Here is a 20,158-nt window from a genome sequence, read left to right on the forward strand (position 1 = left end):
ACTCTTGCCTCCTATGGCAGCCGGACAGATCTTGCAAAACATATATCCATCACAATTCCCATACTTAAAATATTTCAATGGCTTACCATTGCTCTTGAGACAAAGAAAGAAATCCCAATGTTGCCATGTTTTCCAGCCTCATGTTGTACCAGGCTCCCTGCCACACATTGTATTGGTCTTTGTTTCCTCAAACTCTACAATGTTTCTCTCCACAAGATCTTGGCATATGCTATGCTCCTTCTCCCCATCCTTTTTTCCTGGTCAATGCTTCCTCTTCTCCTTTATCTTAGCTCAATTATGACTTTTTCAAAGAAGCATCATTGACTTCCAAGAAAGTTTCTGATTTCCCTGATTAGACCAATTCCTTCCAGAATAGCACTAAGTACTTTTATTTTTAAACTTTTAATAGTTTTAATTTCATTTCTTTTTTGGTGTGATTAACATGTATCTCCCTTACCAGACTGCAGGTTTCATAAGATTATGTACCATGTCTGTTTCTATCCATTCTCATTGCCACAGCATGTGGGTAAATCTGCTAAATGAATGAAGTGAGCAAATCCACACTTGGGTTTTTAATATAATTTTGAGACTTGAAAATGCTTCCTGATGATCAAACCAATATGAGAATTCTACCCTAAAGTTTTGGGACATACTGATAATTTATTGGAAATTGAATGACCTATGGGTTTTATACACAATAATAACGTAATTTCTTATCAATGCTTTTATAAGAGAATATAAGGGGAAAAACTGATGGTGTATATCAAAGTTTAGTGACTCCTCTGCCTACCAGTAACCAAGGGGTAGACACTGGGAAATAACCAAATCTAGCTAGCTCCTGGTATAGTCCCTGGTAGTGCTGGTCGCAGAAAATTCACATGGAAGGATATCCAATCAAGATGTCAATAATAAACTTGTATACATATGTACATATGTATGTATTTATTGGTTTGGAGACAGTCTTGCTCTGTCTCCCAGGCTGGAGTGCAGTGGCATCTGATCTCAGCTCACTCCAACCTCCGCCTCCTGGGTTGAAGCAATTCTTGTTCCTCAGTCTCCTAAATGGCTGGGATTACAGGCATCTGCCACCACGCCCAGCTAATTTTTGTATTTTTAGTAGGGACAAGATTTCCCCATGTTGGCCAGGCTGGTCTTGAACTCCTGGCTTCATGTGATCCGCCCACCTCGGCCTCCCAAAGTACTGGGATTACAAACATGAGCTACCACACCAGGCCAGAAACTTATTTTAGAGGAGCTGGTAATTAAAATGTTAAAAGTGTATAGTACTCACAGTGAGACAGAGATTGGCATTAACATTCTGAGGGATGATATTACTCTATTTAGATTATTCAATAAATTAATTCCACAGTAAGTGAAAATAATACATACAAATCCAGCCGCAAATATGGATTAGTCACTCGTTTTGGCTGAATCAGCTGTGTGTATACAGTTGCCTAAAAGCTCACACCTTCCAGATGGCAGCCCGGATTTCTAAGGAGGAGTAGAACAGTCCACTAAGATCTGATTCTCATGAGTCCTCTGACTGTATTCCTAATTTCACATTTCCTTTAATAAACCAATGTATACATAAGCTACAGGAAATAGTTTAGATATTCTGTCACTCCAATAACATTCATTCAATCTGTTATGTGCTATGAGCTGGGCTCTGTTCTAAGCACTGGGGATCGAGAGGTAGAGGGTGCTCTGATCCCATCTCCCACCTGTTCCCAATCCCTGAAAACTCCTACTTTGTACTCAAATTCACAAACAGCCATCAGCAAAATTCCCTATAGATTTTCAACCTTTTCTCTGAATGTTCTCTATTCTACTCCAACCACTTACACCCATGATTATATGTTAAGCCGTGTCATTACTGATAACTGCAACCTCTCCATAACCTAAATTTCTGATCACCATTTCCTAACTTTAAAACTAATCCCCACGGGTGCCCCAATTCCAACAAGTCTTTTATTTTACCTAGACCATCCATCCACCGATCCTATCCCCTCTGCACTGTTCTCAAGTCCCAGTGTCCTTCCCTCACCAACTCATTATAATCCCTTCTTCATATATACCTCAACTCCATTCCCCTTTTTCTCACTTTGTCTTATTCTCATGACAAGTTCAAAACCCTAGGTAAATCCAACTCTATCTGATAAAAGTATCTTATACTTCTGCAGCCAAACATTACTGGAGAAAGGCACACAACCCTTCCTGACTGGTCTGCCACCAACTTTGTGACCACCAACTTTAAATGGCCCCTTAACATTGGCCTAAAATATCCCACATTCCCCTGGCCCACTCACTGTCCTACTCTCTGAGAAGACTACTCTATGCCTTCACTTTCCTCAAATCTCCAACATCTTCCCCAGCCTTATTCTCAGCAAGGACCTTTCTTCACATGTCACCAAGAAGCAATAAGGAGAGGTTTTCCAAAAGCTGCCATCACATCTTCCTACATTCATCAGCAGTGCCCATGAATTCTGCTTTCCCTCTTGTAACAATAAAGAAACAATCAGTGTCTAAAGCCAACCCTTCCATATCTCCACCAGATCCTAAGCCCTTTCTCCAACTCAACAGCATCTTTCCAACAACTATCCCCTCACTCCTGCATCATCAACTTTTCTCTCTCCAAAATTATTCTTGTCAACATACAAACATGCTGTTATGTCTTCCACCTTGATCTCACTTCCCTCAACTACTCCTGCATTACTCTGCTTCCCTTCTTGGAAAAGAAACTTCAAAGAATTATCTGTGGCAGATTTCTCCAATTCTTCTCTTTTTTCTCTTGAATTCACTTGCACTTAGGCTTTTGTCCCTTCCTTCCACCAAAAATGCCCTTTACCAAGGTCACCAAAGAACTCCACGTTGCTAAATCCAATAAGCAATTGTCCTATCTTACTCACCTATCCTGTAGCACTGACTCTCCCTCCTCCTTGACATCTCCAGGATACCAGTCTCTTGTTTGTCACCACCTCACTGGCTGCTCTCCTTCAGTCTCCTTTGCTGACTAGTCCTCAACTTCCCAATATCAAAAAACTGGGGCTTAGATCTGTCTGCAACTATTCTTCTCTATCTACACCCACTCCCCTGATGATTTCCTCCAGTCTCAATACTTTAGAAACCTGACCCACCTAAGCTATAAAGAGCCTCAAATCTGTACCTATAGTCCAACTTCTCCTTTACACTCCAAACCTATATAGTCAGTTCCCTATTCAACATGTCTACTTGTATGTTTAATAAGCTTCTCAAATTTAGAGTGTCCAGAATGTAATTCTTCATCTTCTCCAACTCAGTTAAATGGCGACTCCATCCTTATTGCTAAGGCCAAAAATCTTGAGTCACCCTTGATTTTTCTCTTTCTCCCACCCCAGATCTTATCCATCAGCAAATCTTGTTGGCTGTATCTTCCATGTGTATCCAGAATTGAACTTTACATGACCTTCACTGCCACCACCAAGGTCCAAACAACCATCACCTCTTGCCTGGATAGAGTAAGTGACTCCCAACTGTTTTTATGCCCCAGCTCTTGCTCTACTACTATCTATTCTCAACACAGCAGCCAGAAAGACCTTGGAAAAAAGCTAAATAAAATCATGTCACTCCTCTGCCTTTCCAATAGCTTGCCACTTCATACAGAAAAAAATTCAAAATCTTTGCTATGATTTACAAAGCCCTACACAATTTAGCACCCCATTATGTCTCTGAACCCATTATCAACACTACTCTCCCTCTCATTCTCTCTCACTCTCTCCCAGCTACAGTGACCTCCTAGCCATTCCTCAAGGAGGCAGGTACCCCCTTCACCTGAGGGATCTGCACTTACTGTTCTTGTCACCTAGACCTTCCCAGATCCATACACAGGTCAATCCCTTACCTTTTTCAGATCCTGCTTAAATGCCACTCTCGCACCGAGGACATCCCTGGCCACTTCCTGTTCACTTCAGTGGCTTTATTTTTCTCCTTAGTACTAATCAATATCTAAAATACTATGTATTTTACCTGGTTATTTTGTTTATTGTCTCCCTCCTCCACTAGAATGTAAGTTCAATGACGGCCATGATTTTTATCTGTTTGTTCTCTGCTATATCCCCAGCACTTAAAACAATGCCTGGAACATAGCTGGAATACAACTGTCACACAGTAGATGCTCAATAAAAGTATTGTTTTCTTTCTCTTCCTATTGAGTCACTACTGACGAAGTTGAAAGTGTATCAACAAAAACATAATGCTTCTCACAGAAAAAAAGTCAAGCCTTTTGCCTTACTAAAAGCAGGTTAGCAGTATCATCTCCTCATATGATAGCCACAATTCTCTAAAATCTTAACCTATCATTCATTTATTACATGTGTCTACAATAATTAGTCCTAGATGAGATGCTTTTTTCCCCAAAATATATTTACCTTAGTAAAATCATTCTTTGAAGTTTCTAAACAATCCTGAGAGGTCATTCTTTTCCTCAGTTCTGGGGCTGGAGGCTTCATCTTAGATGGAGACACTAAAACAGCACCACCTGGAAAAATAAAGATGACAGTTTCAATTACACTAAATTAACATGTAGAAAAAGCAGGTTAAATAAGAACTGCACGGTGTTTGCCGATTACCAACAGCTGGAGTAGTGAGATCATGATGAGTCCTCTGGATTCCACCAAGTTCTGTCAGCTTGGGAGTAGGAAGCCGGCCTCCTTTTTCTGAGGATACAGAAGAATCTGACCTATAAATTGAAACAATCTATGAATCTATACAGCATTTCCTCCAGAAAATATGATAAAAAATACTTTGCCATCATTGTGCAATAATAAAGTATAAAACTTGTAAGAGGCCAGGCACGGTGGCTCACGCCCGTAATCCCAGCACTTTGGGAGGCCGAGGCTGGCGGATCAGGAGATCGAGACCATCCTGGCCAACATGGTGAAACCCCATCTCTACTAAAAATACAAAAACAAAATTAGCCGGGCGTGGTGGCAGGCGCCTGTAGTCCCAGCTACTTGGGAGGCTGAGGCAGGAGAATGGCGTGAACCCGGAAGGTGGGGCTTGTAGTGAAACAAGATCGCGCCACTGCATTCCAGCCTGGGTGACAGAGCGAAACTCTGTCTCAAAAAAAAAAAAAAAAAAACTTGTAAGAGAAGGCCATTTTGTTTCTGAAAAAAATAACCACCAAATCCACATGCAGTTAAAAGTGACTGAAATTTTCAATAATGAATAGAACTAAGCACAAGATCAAAAATAAACAGAATACTGAAAAAATACTACAAGCTATACCAACTATATCAATAGAAGAAAAACAATCCACAAAGAAAAAAGTGACTGAATACTGGAAAAGGGGGAAAATCACTGCAAGTCAGCACCAGCACAGCAGAGAATCCTTCCTCTTATCAAGGCTCAAGTTCCATAACATCCACGAATGAATAAGGGATTTAGATTATAGACAAAAGGCACTATTATCATAGGTGGAGAAGAGCCACTCCCCAAAGCAATTTACACATAAAACAACAGGAATTAGCTATTTTCAGAAATCACTTTTTAAAAAATATTATAAAACATTATCTTTTTTGGTAGAATCATCTGATATTAAAGAACACCAGATTTTTCTTTAAAGTCATTCTTCCAGACACATTTGCAAATCCGGCACACCATAAATTATAGGACATAAATGAAAATAATCCTAACTACTTCCTCCCAAAGTAGCCCAGAATTCAAGTATTCAATTACCAATCACTAGTGACTTAAATACCTGAGTGAATCAAATTATTCACCATACAGCAGTGCCTCCTTTGTGACGTTGAAATAAAATCTGCAATTTATTAGTCATAAGATCAAAAGTGTAAACCACTATATTTAGTGACAAAACAAAATACGTATCAACTATGTAAATAACGCTTCTCTATACTGAGTAATTTAAAACTCTCACCCTTCTTTCATCTTATCTGCCTTAGATTTCTCATGTACATCCAACTTCTCTTGCTCTCCCATAAAAGCCTGCTTGCCCGTTTTCCTGTCCCTTTCCTCTTCATCGTCCTCCTCCTCTTTCTCCCTGGGCTGTTTCTGTACGTCTTCACTTGTGTTCTCTGTATCCCAAGCCAGACGCCTTCTAACAGGTATGGTGGGAGCTGACACACCCAATTTCTCCATGTTATTTTTCTGGGGCTGTTCTTCCACGATATTTCCTTTTTCTTCTGGTTCTGTAGAAGGACATTTCTGCAAAGTCTTATGGTTTATAGGATCTCTGCATAACAAAATCGGTTTTATTTTAAATGTGAATAGTTTGCACTTTTCTAATCTATATCAATTTTAGTGAGTCCATCATTTCCTTCTACTGTTCACAACTACATGTTTTCCATAGATATTGCCTTACTCAGGTATTGAAGAAGGAAATCTAATTGTTTTATAGCGAAATAAATGAAAGTCATAATCTGGAGTTTCTATTAAAATATTCCAAAATGTATTTATGTTCTTTTACTTCTACCTTCACGTTTGTGTACATCTGCTGACACAAGTGATATCTAGCCCTAAACTGGCATTTAAACACATAAACTAGGACCCCATGGTCTAAGTTCTTCAATTACTTTCGCTTACAAATAATTAAATCATGTTCATTTTAACCCAAAACAGCAGAGCGTTCTTCCATAAAATCAGCAGCCAAGTTCTGAATTAGCCACAAAATCTATTAATGAATAATAGGTATGTATTAATAGCTTACAGTCTCTATTTTTTTTATCGTTGTTGACTTTCTTGTTACCTTCTAAAGGTCTTTTTACATCTACCATGTAATCATCCCTACTCCACTATTAATTGCCAACAAAAAAAATTATAAAAATCTAGCCTTCCAGATTTACATTATGTGTTATTTGTACACAAATACAGCAATCTATATTGCTTTATTTTTCACTGAGAATAAAAATGAAATAAATGGCTGCCACATTTCCATTTGACTAGGAGACAAATTTTGAGTAGTCAGGTCATTTTCCTATGTCATTCTATGATCTACATAAGCTTCAACAAACTTTTTTTGCCATCCACAAAGAATATCTCACCCAGCAAGATCTAATGCTCTGATGTTGCTACTAATGGTTCCTTCTGAGCTTGTGGTTGACGAGACATCCCAACAGCAGTTGCTATCAGATAGAATCTGATTCAGATGGTCCCGAGAAAAATGCGTCCCCTGAACTCGCTTCCTATAAAACTCAGCCTTTTCTCGGAGTTCTTTAACCTATGCAGGAGAATTCAGACACCATATACTATTGTAAATGCTTCTTTACAAATAGCACCAAGTAGCATATCAAAGACATTGCATAAATACAGCCAGGGACCAAAGACAAAATTAGCCACATACAGTCATCAGACTTTGTGCATTTAAGCAAAAACTAAAACAATCAAGCTAAAGCATGATGCAGTTATTTTATTTCAGACCAGCAGGCAGGGAGAAATTCATAGCAGCTAAGAAAAATATTGACACCTACTTTTTATTCCAACTGAAATTACACAAGTAATCTATGCATTATTATAGTTTTTAAAAACTCAAAAGCAACCAACCTCGGCATACCACATGGCATTTAGAGAACCCTAGAGAAGGAATACAGAAACACACTTAATGATAGGTTAATGCCATAATTGAATATTAATGGGAATCAATGAAACACATTATTCTCCCTTCTAAATATCTACCAAACTTGTCAATCAATATTTCTTGGGATTTTTAGTAATTAGTTCAGTAACCAAGATACCTTATTATTATCTTGAAAGCCAGCCACATTCTTGCATGGCTAGGGTGCTGCTGATGATAGACAAATTAGGCAATCTAACTATTATTCCTATTTCCCCACCTCTGGAAGAGTACTTACACGCCAGAAATCCCTAACCCAGCTGTATTTCATGGCTTTATATACAGCTACTACTGCTACAGAAGCCCTCACTGGGAGAGTTAAGAGGTTATGAGGCTTCCTTCTCCAAATTCCTCAATATTCCCTTGGAATCAGCAAAATCTCAACTTTAAAAAAAAAAAGTACTAAATATATAATTTAAAATAATAGCCCATAAAATCATAATTGCAATATGCTCAGCAAAGGGACAGGATTAAAAAAGTTCTGATGAATAATAAAGTGATATGAATTATTTAATATGCAAGTAACATTTTCTGATGAAAAGGAGCCTTTATATCCATTTGAAACCTTTCACTTCATACATTATACTGCCACCTGCTGGCTTCTCCAAGTACAATTCCACAATGTAAAAAAATTAAGTTGAAGTTTTACCCTTAAAATTCTGTTCAATATCTTTATTTATTCTCCAAAAACACTAATTTTTTTATCATCAAGACAGAAAATCTTTATTCTAGAATTGCTTTTCTTTCAGGGCAAAAAAAAAGCAAAAAATGAAACGGCAATGTAAAAACAATCGTAGAAACATATTCTCAGCTCCTTAACAAGGTACGACTTTGAATGCAAAGATGAAAGTGTTACATCTCTAGGGAATTGGCCAAAGCAAAAGACAGCACCTATATAGCATAAGAAACCATATAATTCCAACAGAGTCCTACTCTAATGAACCATACCTGAAAAAATTCCTAAAGGATAATTTGAAATATTTTCTTCACTGCTAAAAAAAAAAAAAAAAAGCTATGTTCATTTATCATTTCTATCAACTCCTATAACTTTAAAGAAAATTTCTAGCAGCGGCTTTTGCATTTAACAGGTAGAAGTGAGGTACATGAATTAACTCTACTGAACTTCTAACCAGGGTACTCTGAATGCACAGGAACTTTGTTATAAAGTGCCTCAATATACTCCAGATTTTATTGCCAATAAGTGCCCCCATGTTTCAAATGTTTCATGGCCACTCCATCACCTACGTGCCTTAGCATCACTTCCTCCTCTGTGTTCTCAGAGTTCTTTGTGCACATCCCCATTAATACATATTCAATTTTCCTGGAATTAATTGCACATGTCCTTCTCCTCCAACAACCTATGAACTTCTTGAGGTGAGGGAAAATGTAGCACTTAAGCACTGAGTCCACAACCTGTCCTGAGTGCAGACTAAGTGGTATGCCTGAGCTAAACATGGCAGCCAAAGATAAGTAAGAAACTCCCTGCACTCAGTGAGCTCACAGTCTGAGACAGGAGGCCAACCTGTACATAAATTATCATAATATTGATGGGGGTCTATGCCATAATAAACAAATGAAATGAAATGTAAATTGAAGGAGTAGTTCAAAAGGGGGACCAATCAGTCCTGCACTGTGTTGGGTAGAGTGGCAGGGCTGTGGGGGTGGAGGGGACAGCAGAGGCAGCTCCATCTATCCATGCATGATGAATGAAAGGATGGATGAATACCCTCCATGTACACAGTCATCCAGTTTTATTTGACGTCAACTTTATTTAGAAAGGAGGGGGAGACTATACTTCACAAAAATTCTGAAGACTTTGATTTATTCAGTTCTATTTGTTACTGACATTTAAAACTAAGTGCTTTAAATTTACTATATCAACAATCTTTATTAATCTTAGTGCTAATATTTTACAAATATGATTTTAAATATCTATAGCCCTAAACTAAGATGAAAAATTAGAAGGCTGACATTTTCCAAAGTAGTATGTTCTACTAAAAAGAGGAGGAAAAAAATCAATAGCATGAACTCAATGTTAAATAGAACAATCCCTACAGCCAACTACCAGAGCCACTAAAAAGGATAGAAATAAACCATTCCCAACTCAAAACAACATACACACACCTTTCTGGGTCAAGTAATGTTATCATATTATATATTATGATATAATTATAAGTAGAATGTTTCCTTTTCTGAATTTCTTTGTCCAAATTAAGAGTTCAACTAAATTATTTAAAACATATGCAGAAAATTCAAACTCAAGAAACTGGGGATAAAAACCCTTTTTACCCAAAAACCATCCCCCCAAAATGAGGGGTCACTTTATACCTAGTCTTTACAATGTCTGTCAAATTATAGGACGTCTCTCAAATGCAGGACTTTATCTTGAAACACAGTCCTATTTGTGGAAGACACATTAGAATAAAATCACCTCAACCAATCGATGATGAAAAGATTACCTAACAATTAAGAAAAAAAGAAGTTTAACATAGATTAAGTAATTATTCTGAGGATAGAACCTAAAAAATTCTAATTGCTGACTATTAAGAAACAATCCCTTAAGTGAGCATTTTAGAAAGCAATAGTCAAGTGGTTATTATAATAGAGATGACAAATATACAACGACTGGGCAAATAAAACCAACCACCCTAATGCTCTATGAGAGGTAACTGGGACTTAGCATAGAATTTCCAGTGACTAGACTATAAACAGATTCAAAAAGTGTATCTCAAACATAGAAAGAAATGAAGATGATAAATGGACTCGAAAACTAATGTGACTCAAAAAGTGAGTTAATATTCCAACCACAAAGTCACTTATGTCTGAGTGCATTTGAGGAGTGTGAATACACTCCTTCCTGAAATGTTAGGAGTGGGAAAATGAAGGAGTACTGTACCTTATATTTAGGAACCTCATAATCAGATGCCTACAGTAAATGACTTCCAAGAAATATAAGTAAAACATGGCCCATATTAAATGTCTATAACCTGGCCAACTAAAACTGTTATCATCAATGATCACTGACTTCTTAGCTAAAAATTCTTATTCTTTTCCAACTTCAATTTACTTTTTGAATTATTTTTCTCAAAGAAATTAAGGCAAACTATACCACTAATTTAAATATTTACAACCACCATTATAGTATTTAATATGCAAAAAAAGCAGCATTACCAAGATATCATAATAGGAAACCTTGAAAAGTCTATCTTAAATTGACAACAACAATGTTCTCTTCCATCAAGGCAGGATAAGGAATCTCATCTTACTATGACTTCAGTTTTAACAATCTTCTTAATTAGATGTTTAGTTCTGATGCCTAAACTCATCTTAGTTTAAAGAAATCACTGCTCGGCCTTTTGGCTAAGATCAAGTATAGAAATCTCAGAGAAAACACAGTCTTCCAAAACAAAGAGTTTCTCATAACCTCAACCTAGTGTCATGCCTAAACACAACAGGCCAGTGGCCGACATCGATTTACCGGCCACACACTGTTCTGCCTCTGTCCTGCTTTTCCTCACTCCCACTATCAGACTCCTCAGTCAGGGAGATCTTTGCCAAGACTTGGGATGGTCATAAACTGTTCAAGAGTTTAGCTGACTCACTGCCTTTCTTCCATCATGGGTGCTTTCGATGCTCCTAGTTTTAACTTGATTTCACTAAGGTGAATATATAAACATTGCCCCAGATAATATCCAGGACGGCTTTGAGCTTTGTCTTTTACTTTGCCTGTGCTGTCTTCAAGCTATGCTCAAATAGAGAAGTAGAAAGCAAAAGTGCGGCCACGGTGGAAGGAATCAAGTGACCTCCTGAAACAATATGCAGACAGCATGACAGTCGCCAGGACATATGTCTGGGAGCTGCAGCTCAAAGAACCAGCAGCTCAGAGCACTGAGCACCAGCCCCTTCCCCCAGAGGCTGATTACATATAACTGTGGGCCATGGTTTTAAGTAATGAGCTAAATAAAAGACTCATTCCCCATCCAAATTATCCTTCTGTTTACAAAGACAGGGGGAAGTGGGATGTTTACTAATGTCTAAACAGAAACATTTTAATTTAGCTTGTTCTCACAGAAAGGGCAAAAAAAAGTCAAGATATGATTTGAAAGATGCTAATTAATACAATAACAAAAAGGTTCCATTCTCTATCCTTTAAGAAGCTAGTACTAAAGTAACAATTCTCAACTCTAGAATTACCCTTCCCTTCAAACCTATCTTCAGATCCCCAGTTTCTCCCATGTTAGAGTACCCAAAAACTGTAGCTCACACCTCTAACAACACAAACTTCACCTTTCTTTTGCCTACAAACTGTAATAGCACACATTGACAATGGGCATCACTATCAGATAAATTATTTAATCTTGAAAATTAATCTTCAGTTGAGAGAATGGAGGTCTGGAGGTTATGAAATAATCAAATCTATAATGATACAATTCTATAAATTGAATCTACTAACACAATCAAATGTTTGATGGTAAAAAGCTTTAACTTAAAAGACCTCAATAAATATTAATTTCTGAAGAGCAAGTGGCATTAACAAAAAGAAATGACAATTTACATCCTAATACATAAGTTCCTGGTACTATTAGTGCTATTATTGTATCATACTTCTTTAAATTGTGGTCTCTATTACCAAAAGGAACTCATTGTGAAATTAAAGTGTTAACAGAGGCTGAAAGAACATGTAGGCTTATTGAGCTCATGTACACTCACCTGATTTGGCATGTTTCCCTTCACACGTGTCCAAGCCCCAGCTTTATATAAATACTGAGCTGGGCTCAGAAATTTTGCTCTATATTCAGAATTCACCTTCCTAATAGAAATGAAATGAAAGTAAATATTTCACCATGGTAATCATTGAAATACCATATTTTCCTATTAAAATACATACCCAAGCCTTTGATGTTTCCAAGGAGTAAGCTTCTTTTTAGGCTGGTGTAAGTCTTTTAATTCCATCTCTGCTTCCAATTTTAAAGAATCGTCTATTTTATTACTCTGAAATGGAAATAATTTAAGCTTTTTATGCTTAAGATGTTACACATTAAAGTGACAACATGCATGTTATAAAGTTAGACTTGAATATTTAATGACATTTCTATTTTTAGAAGCTTTAGATACTAAAGAAAACAAAAATCATAAGAAATCAACAAAGAAGTTTTGAAGTTTTTAGTATATTTGGTTAGTTATTTTTGAAGTTTAGCTGAGGATATAGTTTCATTTTCTAACAATAAAGATTCTAGATCTTTGGCTAAGGAAGAAAATTTTTAAGTTAACGAACACATATTTAAATAATGTTATCACATACTGAATTTGATATTCTAAATTTACAATTGCGTTACAGTAATTAAACATAAGATCCTGATGAATTAGTTACCAAATCGCTTTACTGAATAACAATCCTTTTTTTCTCCAATAATATCACAGGCCTAATATATGTGTGTGTGTATAAATCATTTTACTTTTAGTCATATTTACTTGTAGTTACATACTATTTTTAGGACCCATAAAGTATCAGGTATCAACATTCCAGGAGATTCAAAAATAGTATTTATACCCCAATTACCTGTAATTTATAATCATGTTAGCCTGATTCTGCAAATTAAATGGCTGTAATATCACACAGAAGCAGTTGTTTGTATATTCTGAGGTAAATCATGTGAATTATACTGGCTATAATTTGGCATGCTAAAGCTTTGGTTTAAAATACATGTGATGGCCGGGTGTGGTGGCTCATGCCTGTAATCCCAGCACTTTGGGAGGCCAAGGTGGGCGGATCACCTGAGGCTAGTAGTTTGAGACCAGCCTGGCCAACATAGTGAAACCCCGTCTCTACTAAAAATACAAAAATTAGCCGGGCATGGTGGCATGCACCTGTAGTCCCAGCTACTCAGGAGGCTGAGGCAGGAGAATTGCTTGAACCCAGAGGCAGAGGTTGCAGTGAGCCGAGATCAGGCCACTGCACTCCAGCCTGGGCGACAGACCGAGACTCTGTCTCGGAAAAAATAAATAAAAATAAAATACATGTGAGTATGCATGTGTTTAATTTCCATAACTTAAAGTAAGTATTTCTATCACTACTGTTACCCTTGGAGGTTACTGTAAATCGTCATTTGATATTAAACTTACTTGACTTTGATATTAAACTTTATTAGACTTACCTCCTATATTGTTAAGTACTCATCATGCTGTATCATTTTAATTTATGTCTGTCTCCCCACTAGCCCAAGAGCTGCTTGGGGCTATTTGCCAGCCTTGTATTCTCAGTACCAACCCGTGTCTGCTCCTAGTAGCTGGCTCAATGAACATTTGATGAACAAATGAATTAATGAAGTAGTGAAAACCAAAAACTCCCAGGTGGTAGTAAGTAAATGAAAATGTGGAGAATCTAAAATAACGGGGATTTTGTTTTGTAAGGTTAAAAGTTGATGAATACCTTCTTTTCAGGAGATACTGTTTCAAGATTTCTGTTTTCTCTCAAATCATTTCTTAATTTTGGTTCTTTCACTGGAGATAAACCCTTGAAATTTCTTTTGTATTCAGTTTCATGGATGATTGTGTTACCTTTGAATGGTGGAACAAACTGGCTTTTATTGTGGAAAACCTTAAAACAAAAATTATTTTAGTTTAGTTTTGTTGACTAAATATGCAGAACTTTGGTCTTCAATTACTTAACAAAACATAAAGTTGAATTGCAGGACAAAAAAATAGCAAAGTTATATATAATTTTAATTTCATTTCATATATATTATTAACATCCAAAGGTCAACTTTATATACTCATTACTATGTTTTGAATAATAGTTTTGTAATCAAAATATAGCTTATAACCAAAATAAACATTGGCATATTTTCATATGACATAGACATTAGCTTTAAGGCAACTCTGTTGTCAGTTCTACAGGTTTTTTTCTTCCTCCCTGACATGATTTTTTTTCTTCCTGCCTTAATAGAAAATTCTTGACAGTTTTGAATACCCAATATATTCAATCTGTTTAGCTTTTCTTCCCTTGGCTTATTTTCAGCTTTATTTTATTAAGGCAAAGAAAATGTTCTGAGCAATTACTACACTTCTATTGTTAAATATTTCCTTTTATCCTTACTATTTCATAATATGGTTTCTATTTCACGGCATATTACCACTGATGACAAGGAAAGCAAATGGAAAAGAGAGGGAACTCAAACAAGTTATATCACTGCTTTGTAATGCTGAATAGTACATCTTCATACAGATCAGATCTAAACAGTTTATCTTTTTTAGTACAATATAACCTCAAGGACTTTCCTGCCAAAAACTGTTCTGACTCCTTTACATATTAATATAAGACATCCTTTCAGAAAGCAGGTGTCTGATAAAATAGAAATGAACAACCTTTTTAGAGGTTTCCTATCAACAAGCATTGAAAGCTGTCTCAAAGCTCTTCAATCCATAGACTCTGAATTCAATATGCTTTGAACTAACCATGAGCATTTCCTTCTAAAAAAAGTATGTGAAACACTTATTAAAGAAAGCAGTAAAACTACTGATGAATATATTGCTAGTGATTTCTCTTATAAAAGTAACGTTTCTACACAACGCTTTCACTCACATGTAAAAGCCCTATTTGATGATAGGGCTTTGATTTGAATCAGCTCTATTTTAAAGGTCAAATACTCTATAAAAAACTGAATAATTACAATTTTCAGGTTGTAAGTAATGTTTTAGGTACACTTAATCTCCAAAAAAACCTGTAGGCAAGCAAAAGAAGTACTGATCCTATTTACTAGGCTAATAAAGGGTATTCATCACGTTGTTACTTCACAGGTTCTTAAAATGTTATATAAATTTCAAAGGTATTTTAAAAATTGAATAATAATTAAGCCCAAAGCTGCCACAATTTATAGGATCACTGGTGTTTTTTTATCTTAACGTAAGATGACTAGATGTCATTGTCTTGCTGAATCTAACTATCCTGTCAGTTCTTAGGGCTATACACAAGTGAATGTTGACGTACAAGAGAAAATGAATGTGAGGGTGTGTGAAAGTGTGTGTATTTATAAAGAAAAACACAAAGACCAGAAGAAAAAACAGACTAAGCCATTACAGGTCTCTGGGGATATTCCAAGTGGAGGTATTTCCTGTCTATGCCTAGAAGTACTGTTAAGAACATAAATGAGAGTTTAAAGCCTAAGAACTGCCTAAAGGATGAAGGTAGTAAAACAACAGACTATCTATTAGTAATGGTATCTCAATACTAAAATTGTGCAGGCGTATAATGAAATCTAATACCACATCATTACAGCTTTTGAATTTTACAAATATAGTTATACTGACAATGCCTATTACTATATGTCTGATACAAGGACCAAATTATGTATCTTGTGTTACTGTCAGCATATTTTGTATTTATTAAATACTCAAAGCAGTTATGCCTTTCTTAGAATACAGGAAACATGCAATATATTAGTCAACAAAATACAACATTTTAGAATAAAATCAATTTAATAATTTTTTAATAAGTAAAAAAATCTTGTAGCATGCAAAAACTTACCAGTTCCCCAAGTTTTCATTACCCTGTCTCATATTTAGTATATGTGCTGCATCTGGCAACAATGATCATCAGAAGCCTAGGACAGTATAATATTACTACCATAAATCATAAGTAAAAGGATGATTTTAGCAAAACTCTCATTTTGGTTTTCTAGAACCTACCTCCAGGCTACTTAAGTACTTAATTTCTTTCAACTCTTAATTCTATGTAAATCTACATTACTAGGTAAGATAATGGTACTCAGAAATGTATTACATCCATTAAACTACCTGATTGGCTGCAAAAGCTGGAGCAGTTTCTTTAGAAGTCTTCCAAACAAACTGCCTTTGATATTCAGAATTTCTCAAGGCATTATATGAAGGAACAACAGTCAATCCAGCTTTCTTACGCAGAAGTCTATCCAACTGTTCAAAAAAAAAAATCCACTCAAAGACATTAAAAATTTCTATTCAAACTTTTTAAAAATTGTGGTAAAAAATGCATAACACAAAATCTATCCTCTTAACAAAATGTTAAATCTACAGTACAAAATTAACTACATGCGCATTGTGGTACAGCAAACTTTCTTCAACTTACAAATAGTATCTTTTTTCAACTGTCAAACTATTTAAAATTCCTTTCTATCAAAGGACTATTAGGCATCCTAGGAAAAATAAAATACTCTCAGTCCTTTCCTACTAATCATTCATAATTATATCTATTACCAAAAAGTCCCAGCACTTTGCCTCATCTGCACACTGCTTCTATGAACACCCCTTCTCCTGCCTGCCAGGCTCACAGATCACCTTCCTTGTTCCCTTTCACCCCCAGCTTTTTCAACAAGCTACAGATTCTTCTCCAACACTCTGAAATGCCTCTTCAGGGTCCCAGTCAGTGGTGGACATGAACCAGAGCAGAGCAGTGGAAGAGAATGGAGAAAGAAATGTGGAAAGCATTGAGATCCCCACGCAAGATCCTGCAGCCTCTGCTTATGTGCTCACAGGGACCTGCTGCAGGCCAGCTGTGACATAAGAGAGCAGAAATGCAAGATCTCTGAGAGACAGCCAGAGCTCTCCTTCCTTTTGCATTTCATCAATTGAGTTTCTGTTTGTCTTCTTGTACACGATAAGAAACTGAAAAGGGGCTAGGTAGAAGTTAGCTCAGCACCCTGCCAGAAGTAAGGGCCTACTTCCCTTCTCTGTCTCAACTTGATCTCTCCCTTAGGACTCAGGTGCTAATATATGATGAATAAAATCCAGACGCAGGAGGTCCATCCAATAAACAGATATCATAGTGTAACTACTACAAAATAGCGAGTAGTCAGAATAGAACTAATTCACAATAACTAAAGTCAACAGCCTGTTATCAACTATTCTTACAGACATTAGACAAGAAAACAACAATGGAAAATTCTGAAACACAAAATGTAATATTACAGAAATGACGACGAAACCAAGAATTCTATGCTTTTGAAAAGAAATGCAGTGAATATGCCTACCCCATTATCTACATTTTCTGAAAGAACCTTGGTAGAATGTTCCAGTTCCACATTTTCATTAACTGGTGTATGGTTTGTTACACCCTCATTATTTTCCACATCTGAAGCCCCTTCAGCTCTGGAGTCTGCAGAGTGAGATCTGGTTCTTTTGGGAACCCTGGAAGCTTCTAGTGAGTGAACTCTTTCTTGAGTAACATCCTTTTGTTCTGCTTCTTGTGATTTTGGTGTTTCCAGGGCTTCTGGTTCTGATGACCCAACCACATTGCTTTCTGAGATAGCTCCATTCCACTCCAGAGATTTTGAAATCTGTGGGTCATGGTAAGGGACTCTTCTTTTTGAAATAAAACTTGGCTCTTTCGTGATCCCTACAAAACACAGTACACAAAAATTGTAGCTACTAAAGCAAAAAGTTACAAAGACAACTTTTAAGAACACTTGTGGAGGAGAAATGAAATTTAAAATTTAGTTCAGATATATGTACCTATATATACACACAATATCCTTCAGATTATAGGATTTTAAAAGTACAGCTTTTCAACATAAAATATTTAATTTTGCTTTTAAAAGCATTAAAAATTTGACCATAACAAAAAATTAAAAATCGGGGTGGGGGGGGTCACAAAATGTTCCAGTTATCCTAACAAAAGTCACTAGAATTGCAACGTGATAGACCTGGCAGGCCAGGCAGTACTACATGCTGCCTCGTTTCTAATTACTTTCCTGTGCTACTTAACAGAACAATGGGCCCTGGTACTGTCAAAATTTGGAACTTTTCACAAAGCTTCTCTTATGTGGAGCAGACCAAGATGAGAAGGGATGAGATGTCACTGTGCTGGATCTTGGTTCTACATCTGCCTTGATTTCCTGAGAATTAAAAAAGAATAAGCCCTTTTAACAACAGCTAAGATACAATTTCTCTATATTTCTGTATGGAAAGCAAATGTCCAAAAACTTAACCTTCTATGGAGGTAAGAGCAGCTCTGCAGAATGACAGCCACTGAGAGACTGCCCTAGTTTAGGGCCATTCTTTAAGACGGTTGCAGGGTGGAGAAGGAAGATTAAGACCAGAATGGAAAGGGAAGGTGGAAAGAAAATTGGGCATGAGGTAAAACCCAGGGCTCCTTAGCCTCTGTTGTAGATGTCTTGGCCATGTCACCCCGGGTCCTTATCCTTTTAAAAGGCTTCCCTAGACCACAGGTCTTCACCCTGGGTGGATATCTGTCTGGAGGCACACAAAGATGTTTCAGGAGGGTAAACAGAAGTGGACAGCTTAAGGGAATCATTTTCCAGATCCTCAACTCCGTATGTGCTCTCTCGCCTGATGCTGATCTATCTGCCTGAGAGCTGCATCTGCCATCTGCAGTTCCATTTCCCACCGCCCCTTTCATAATCTCCCTTTTCCCACTTTACAGAAGAAAGACACACCTCTTAACCAGCCTGAAACTTACTCCAGTGCATCCCCCCAAGGTAGAACAAAACCTCAGGGGTAGGGAGCCAAACAAAGGGACAATTCAAGAAAGCATATCCCTGAGGGATAATATTTGACAGCAAAGCAAAGCAGGCAGAGATTAGAAATAACAAAGCAACAGCATCTTATTTCATATAGCTCCATGGATTTTCCATCTACCTTCTTAGAATTAAAATTCAGATATGAGAGGGATGTCATGTGAAATGTACATATGCATATAACACATTTACCTTAATTAAAAATAAACAGACTTTTTCTCACAGAAAATAATTCTAATTTGGCCGGTTGGTTTGCCAATGAATACTGACTTTGCCAATTGTATGATAAACATTTTCCATAAATTGAATGGGCTAAATTGGCAGTTCCAGAGTTTTTACAAAATATATGTAAAATATATAAGCACTATGCAATATACCAGAAATTCTATCATTCAAAACGATTCATAAAAATTTATTATAAAAATAGCAATTTAGAAATGTGTGACGAGGCACAATGTTTTTCTAAATTTTTCTAGGAAGTATAAAAGCAAAAAAGCTTGAAGATCACCAATTACACTCCTCTCTGCTTTAACACAGAGGCAGGTTTTTGGTAGAAGAGCAAAATAAAGAAGATTCTCAAGTGATCTGCCGTTGTCTCCCAGCACCAGCAAATCCCCAAGGTAAAAATACACTACTCTAAAAGAAGGGACAGCCATCCTGGTTAACACTGCTGTTGTTTTTTGCTAACCTCCCACCTCCCATTCTGAGCATTCTGGAATTCTTGCTCAGTCCCTCCCCATGACCTAAAATTCCCCACTAACTTCCTCCCCTAGTTGATTACTTCCTTCATTATACACCATGCTCTAAGGTGGCTTTGCTCTCATGGTCTCATTTCATCACCTTCCCCTCAAATGCAGCTGATCTAAGCTGAAATGTTATTGGACAACTACCCAGTTTAATGAATTTTCCAGTGTCATAATAGCCCTGTAGGCGCTCAGCAGGGTGGGATACCTGTGCTTAAACAGAGATTTATTTGGATTCTTAATCTAATGGAGGCTCAAATATGTGGAATTTCTGGTCATTTGTAAAAAGAGGATTATCAGCAGAG

The 20,158-nt window shown here is 36.8% G+C and overlaps 1 protein-coding gene across 9 annotated transcripts in view; it reads right to left on the minus strand.

The window, feature by feature from the left end:
- Positions 1-20,158, minus strand: part of MDM1 (Mdm1 nuclear protein) — a 37,662-nt gene that overhangs the window by 14,275 nt on the left and 3,229 nt on the right. For 2 of the 9 annotated variants that reach the window (XM_055236772.2, XM_055236774.2), the window contains exons 3-12: positions 17,605-17,969; positions 16,397-16,531; positions 14,034-14,201; positions 12,492-12,595; positions 12,314-12,413; positions 7,534-7,563; positions 7,035-7,210; positions 5,912-6,226; positions 4,605-4,714; positions 4,404-4,513 (exon numbers count right to left, since the gene is read on the minus strand). In XM_055236772.2, coding sequence (XP_055092747.1) covers positions 4,404-4,513; positions 4,605-4,714; positions 5,912-6,226; positions 7,035-7,210; positions 7,534-7,563; positions 12,314-12,413; positions 12,492-12,595; positions 14,034-14,201; positions 16,397-16,531; positions 17,605-17,969 — 1,613 coding nt within the window. Of the gene's footprint in view, positions 1-4,403; positions 4,514-4,604; positions 4,715-5,911; positions 6,227-7,034; positions 7,211-7,533; positions 7,564-12,313; positions 12,414-12,491; positions 12,596-14,033; positions 14,202-16,396; positions 16,532-17,604; positions 18,469-20,158 lie in introns of those variants that run through there. The other 7 variants (XM_055236775.2, XM_063614203.1, XM_063614201.1 and 4 more) reach the window with 4 other exon arrangements.

Source organism: Symphalangus syndactylus, chromosome 13 (assembly GCF_028878055.3).
Source record: "Symphalangus syndactylus isolate Jambi chromosome 13, NHGRI_mSymSyn1-v2.1_pri, whole genome shotgun sequence".
Classification (NCBI taxonomy): Eukaryota; Metazoa; Chordata; class Mammalia; order Primates; family Hylobatidae; genus Symphalangus; species Symphalangus syndactylus.